The sequence below is a fragment of the Amblyomma americanum genome, chromosome 8 (genome assembly GCF_052857255.1).
Source record: "Amblyomma americanum isolate KBUSLIRL-KWMA chromosome 8, ASM5285725v1, whole genome shotgun sequence".
Classification (NCBI taxonomy): Eukaryota; Metazoa; Arthropoda; class Arachnida; order Ixodida; family Ixodidae; genus Amblyomma; species Amblyomma americanum.
The window spans coordinates 134,530,211-134,535,787 of NC_135504.1; the positions used below are offsets into that span (position 1 = coordinate 134,530,211).

Consider the following 5,577-nt stretch of genomic DNA (forward strand, 5'->3'; position numbering starts at 1 on the left):
GGAATTTTTGTTAACGATGTTTTGTGGAAAGTCTGCAGGTAATTTGAAGCCGATTTTGTGATGGTGTGAGGCCCGATTTTGTGATGCAGATGTGGTGTCTGATTTTGTGATGTGAATGTGATGTCTGATTTTGTGATGTGGATGTGATGTCCGATTTTGTGATGTGGATGTGATGTCAGATTTTGGGATGTGGATGTGATGCCTGATTTTGTGATGTGGATGTGAGGTCCTATTTCCTGATGTGGATGTGATGTCTCATTTCCTGATGTGGATGTGATGTCTCATTTCCTGAGGTGTGTGTGATGTCCGATTTCCTGATGTGGATGTGAGGTCCGATTTCCTGATGTGGATGTGATGTCCAATTTTGTGATGTGAATGTGATGTCCGATTTTGTGATGTGGATGTGATGTCCGATTTAGTGATGCGGATGTGATGTGATTTTCTGATGTGGTTGTGGTGTCCGGTTTCCTGATGTGGATGTGATGTCCGATTTCTTGATGTGGTTGTGATGTCCGATTACCTTATGTGGATTCACATCCGATTTTGTCCTATTTCCTGATGTGGATGTGATGTCTGATTTTTAGATTTGGATGTGATTTCCGATTTTGTGATGTGGATTTGAGGTCACATTTCCTGGTGTGGATGTTAGCTTCGATTTTGCGGCGTGGATGTGATATCTTATTTTGCGATGTGGATGTGATGTAAAATTTTGCGATGTGGATGTGATATAAGCGCATAACGGTAGTACTAGTGCGGATCTGTATCTTTAATCAACAGTAAAGTACTCCGTGAATGCATCCATATGATCACCAGAAAATAGATTAATGCCGCAGAGTACATTGATCGGGTATGAGTTTTGAGAATTTATTTTAAAACGGTAACAAATATCGTTACAAACTGTCCACGATGTCATTTGATTTCTCGGGAGACCATGGAGGAAAGGCTGTATCTAAACGGTTGTCCCGACACTCCAGGAAACTTGGAGCATGTGTACCCTGAAAAAATAAAAGCAAAACCAAGTGTAGAGCAGTTGTAGCATTGCACAAGCTCTGAATTCAGTTTCAAGAAATCAGGTCCTTGCTTTTGGCTCGGATTGTGGTTCAAGATCACAACAACATCTATGCAAAGAGGTAATCATGAAAAAGAGTGGAAGAAGCAAAAATGTTCATTTTACTGCCATTACCATTTCACCCATTTAAAAGGAGCACAAAGGAACATAGAAACCTAACTGGTTAATGAGTGGAAGAACCAAATGTGCATTTCACATGCCATTACCACCTAATCCATTTACCACAAGTAAACATACAAACTTAACTGAATAATACGAAGACAATACGAAGGCACAATTGTCTTCGTATTGCATGCGCCACAGCCGAGAGTTTTAAAGTTCCGATTATCACGAACTTTTCCAAAATGCAGCACGATACCCTGCAGGTTATAACATTTCGGGTGCTTTCTTTTAGCCACTTAATCTCTGACAAAAAAAGAGGAAAAATGGAGAAACTAATGAATGCAAAGAAATGTTACAATGTATCAATTACTTACATTCTTTAAATTTACTTGAGATGACACTAAAATGCCCCAGTACACATTTTCGTCATTGAAGTGTAAACTCTGACTTGCCTTAAGACTGCTCAGCAATGCTCCGACCGCAGAGGCCACTATGCTGAACGTTTTGTGGTAGTTGGTGCAGACTATTATTCATTCTTTCAATCTTCGCTGCCTCCAGGCGCAATAGTAATTTAAAATTAGCAATCCGATGTTCTCATTAGCCGCAGATGGCCGGAAGAAATAACGGTTGAACTACTTTTAAGCTGCAGTCGACCGCTGGCAAAGAGTTGGGTCAGTCTAGAACTGCTTCCGGCAACGGTGAAAACGAGCTTTACTGGCAGAATCATTGCCACAAAAACTGCAGGAAAGCTGTTTTTCTGGCATCCTGAGTAGACAATGAGAAGGCGAATTTCGGCCCGGAATTTCAGCTGACCGCCAGCAGAACATTCTATCTTTGCTTAAGGCATGCTCTTGAAGAGTTACAAATATTTCATTTGTCTATATTGCATGTTAGCTCGAACTTTTGCTCACCTTTACATCATTTGTTAACCTCATGCGCCCACCTAATTTTCTGCCGCCCCGTGCTACGCTTTTCTTCCTTAAGAATCAAAGAATTTAGCAGGGGTCAAGTGGATGCAGCTAGCATAGGACCGGGTTAATTGGAGGAATATGTGAGAGGCTTTCGCCGTGGAGTGGGTATAGTCCGGCAGATGACGATGATATCCCTTATCCGAGCGGTCACTCTGCTGTCGGTGTCGAGGGTTAACCTCCACTCATCGCGATTTACTCGCTCAAGCCGTTAGCCAGTAGCAATGTTTTGTTCATCGTATGTCCACATTGCTAACCATTCCTGAAAAAAAATGGTTGTCTACTTCCTTCAACATTGAATTTATGTTCTTTCTCAGGCAAGCAGCATGCTTTGTTCGCCATATATTATAGCGTTAAAGGTTACCGAAGCAAAATAGGTGAAGAGAATGTTGGGGATGACGAAAACTACACTTACTTTTTGTCTCTTGGTTGGCGGCTGCGTTCCGCTCTCGGTCACGGTCTCGGGAGTGTTCGGGACGGCGCCTACTTCTGCTTCCAGAGCAAGCCGCGTTCTTTGCCGCTCCATTGCGCGCTCCGTGCCTGCATTTCATGCGAAGCACTAAATTATGACAGAGTCATTCACAAATGTGACCAAAAAGTAAATGATGACACTTACCGAACCCCAGAAGGGTTGCCGACGCTGGTGGCTGGCTGGCTTCCCATTCAACCATCACCATAATGCCCCGCAGTTCTTCTATGGCGCTTTCTTTTGCTAGAAGCTGCATACCAACGTCAGCGTCTAAGGCGCGGATCGGGTACACATCCCATTTTTCTTCTTCTTGCCATTTTACAAACACGTTCGCCATTTTGGAACGGGAGTGGCTGGACTCCAACTGAACTGTTGTCACTCTAGCAAACGAAGCCTGGCTCGAAAAAACGCGACGGAGTCACAATCACGTGACGGGTGTGACGTAGCGTGTCGCGGGAGTGGGGAGGGGTTGATGCGCAGTCACATGACAAGAACTGCGGTGTACGAACTACCCTACCGGTTCTGGGAGCTCAGAGCGCCCTTTTTTCTTTTTTTTTCTTTTAGAAAGGGGGTGGGAAGGCGAGCGAGCTTTCTCCTCTCAAGGCTAGAAGCGAGAGGGGATCTGTGTACACTTTCATGCTATCTGTTCCGGCTCCCGCTTTCCATTCACAACGACGTTCTCCAGTCTCCCCACCAAGCTAAGAAAACCGTAGCGTCACCGAACAGAAGCTTCTCGCATTGATTTACGAGACGTCCATGGGACCCGCCTGATTCTTCAGCGGGTCCGCGTCCACGGCCCATGCAGTACAACCTAAAACGCGCACTGCCTGTGTGCATGCCGAGAGGAGCCTGCACCTAGAAAGCTGGCAGCGATAGCAAGAAAAGCAACCAAGCTGAAGAAGCGCAGAAGGATACGCGGATATGCTTCAAAGTGGAAGAAAAAGGAGGGGAGAGGTAGGAGGGTGGCTGTGAGCATGCAGAAGGAGAGGACTTGGTCGGTCTGGCAATGATGGAACGAAAGTATCAAAAAAGACGGATATAAGGGAAAAGGAAGATGTGTTGCTAGGTTTTATGGCAACTATAATGAAAGATTAAAAAAGAAACAAAAGACGGAATAAACGCACATTGTAAGAGGTGCACGGCGAGGTCCGGGAACGAGATACAAGAACAGACATGCAATTAAAGTTAGCGACTACAGTATTTCCCGATCAGTTTAACCCAGACGCCAAGATATTTAATCCTAGTGCCGCTGAGTTATTAATATTATTAATAATAATAATAATATATAATGTGTTTTTCCTTTGTTGCACCGAACGGAGCAGCCGCTAAAAATCTGCTTCCAAGAGCAGCTTGACAGGGCGGCTGCCCTGATATTTGACAGCAGACAATAAGCCACGCTTACATAAATGAATAACTATTGAACATTAGTGGTTTATTTAAATGAATAAATAAAAAAGCAACAAAACGAATGTTGCCAGCCACGGCAATTGCTATCTAATATCTTAACCACCGCAGCTGCAGCCGGCGGAGATTGAACAGAATTGTAAAGGGGGGTACAAAAACACACCAAGCTAAGTCAGGGAAAATACTTAACAGTAACACGGAGGAACACGTCACAAGAGGGAATACTGTTTCGCCAGGAATATATACTAACATAAACATATCACGGATTAATTTAAAGAGGGGAAGTGCGAAATTTTAGCTGCTATTGATTGAGTATTGATTTAATAAGTTAGGAAGCCTGAAGCGAAACATCTGCCCGCCATAGTTTGTCGCGGACCCCGTAACGTGCCAACACTCTGAGTTGTGGGTGTCGTATGTTTTTATGTAGTCTTGCAGCGCCGCTATGAGTGCTAATGTGTTCTTTTTAGTGATGCCTTGTTTTTATATTCGCAAAAGCCTGTACTTACAAAAAGGTGTCATTTTAATCATTCTAGCTGCTTAAACATTGGTCCTGTGTGCGTTACATATTGGTCCTGCATGCGCGAGCTATGATGCTTTATAAATTAATCTGGAAGCTCTTTTTTGAAGCATTACTTTGTGCTGTCTTCTGCTGTTCTTCTTGCTCCTACTAATGAGCAATAGTTAAGAGATGAAAAGAGTGAATTATAATGGAGAATGTTAATGGAAAGCGGAAATACTGAGCAGTCACGGCGTAAGCAACCAATTGTCCGTGCTACTTTCTGTCGACTAAGTATTCTATGTCAATTTCCAACTAAGTTCCGCAGAGGATGCAGCTCCAGTGCTTTATTTCTGGTAGTGGAAGACAACGGCCTTTGCTTTAATGACATTAAGTTTGTGCTGTTTTGCAAGCCTAATGGTCAATTTCGACCAAGGTTGTGTTAGCAGTTTTAGTGGCCCTATGCCTGAATGACCAGAAAAAAAACGGTCTGCCGTCGTCAGCAGAAATAATGTATTTCGCAGCTGAATATATGTGGTACAATATCAATGATGTAGAGAATGAAAAGAAGGGGTCCTAAAAGACTGCCTTGTGGAACACCCGGGATGACGGGCCAGACTGCGGAGGAGAGACCATTCATTTCTACATACTGCGCCCTATTGGCTGTTTAAGAACATGTTAAAGAGTGGGCTGTGCCACGTATGCCATACCTGTCTTGTTTATTGAATAACGTTTTGTAACTGATGTTGTCGAAAGCTTTCGAAAAATCCATGAATATGCCTATAACGATTTTTTTTTCTTGAAAATTATCTAGTATGTGTACTATTTTTGAGTGAGAAGGCCCAGTAGACAATAATTCGTAAAACCGAATAGAGCGGAATTAAAAATTTTGTGATTAATAAATTACATGCATGCACGCGTGAGAATTGCCTTTTACAAACCCTTTTGAGAGGTTAGGTAGGATATATATTGGGCGATAGTAAGGTCTTTTTTTATCGCTTTTTTTTTAAATACTGCCAACCTCTCAGACTGCTCGTTGCGTTTGAATACGTCTTGTTAAACATGAGTT

The 5,577-nt window shown here is 43.0% G+C and overlaps 1 protein-coding gene across 1 annotated transcript; it reads right to left on the reverse strand.

Annotated features, from left to right (window-relative positions):
* Positions 1-669: 669 nt before the first annotated feature.
* Positions 670-3,021, reverse strand: LOC144100698 (uncharacterized). The gene is made up of 3 exons (XM_077633547.1): positions 2,756-3,021; positions 2,555-2,679; positions 670-995 (listed from the first exon to the last, which is right to left on the reverse strand). The coding sequence occupies exons 1-3, from the start codon at positions 2,943-2,945 to the stop codon at positions 891-893; spliced, it is 420 nt and encodes a 139-aa protein (XP_077489673.1). The 5' UTR covers positions 2,946-3,021; the 3' UTR covers positions 670-890.
* Between the last annotated feature and the right edge of the window lie 2,556 nt (positions 3,022-5,577).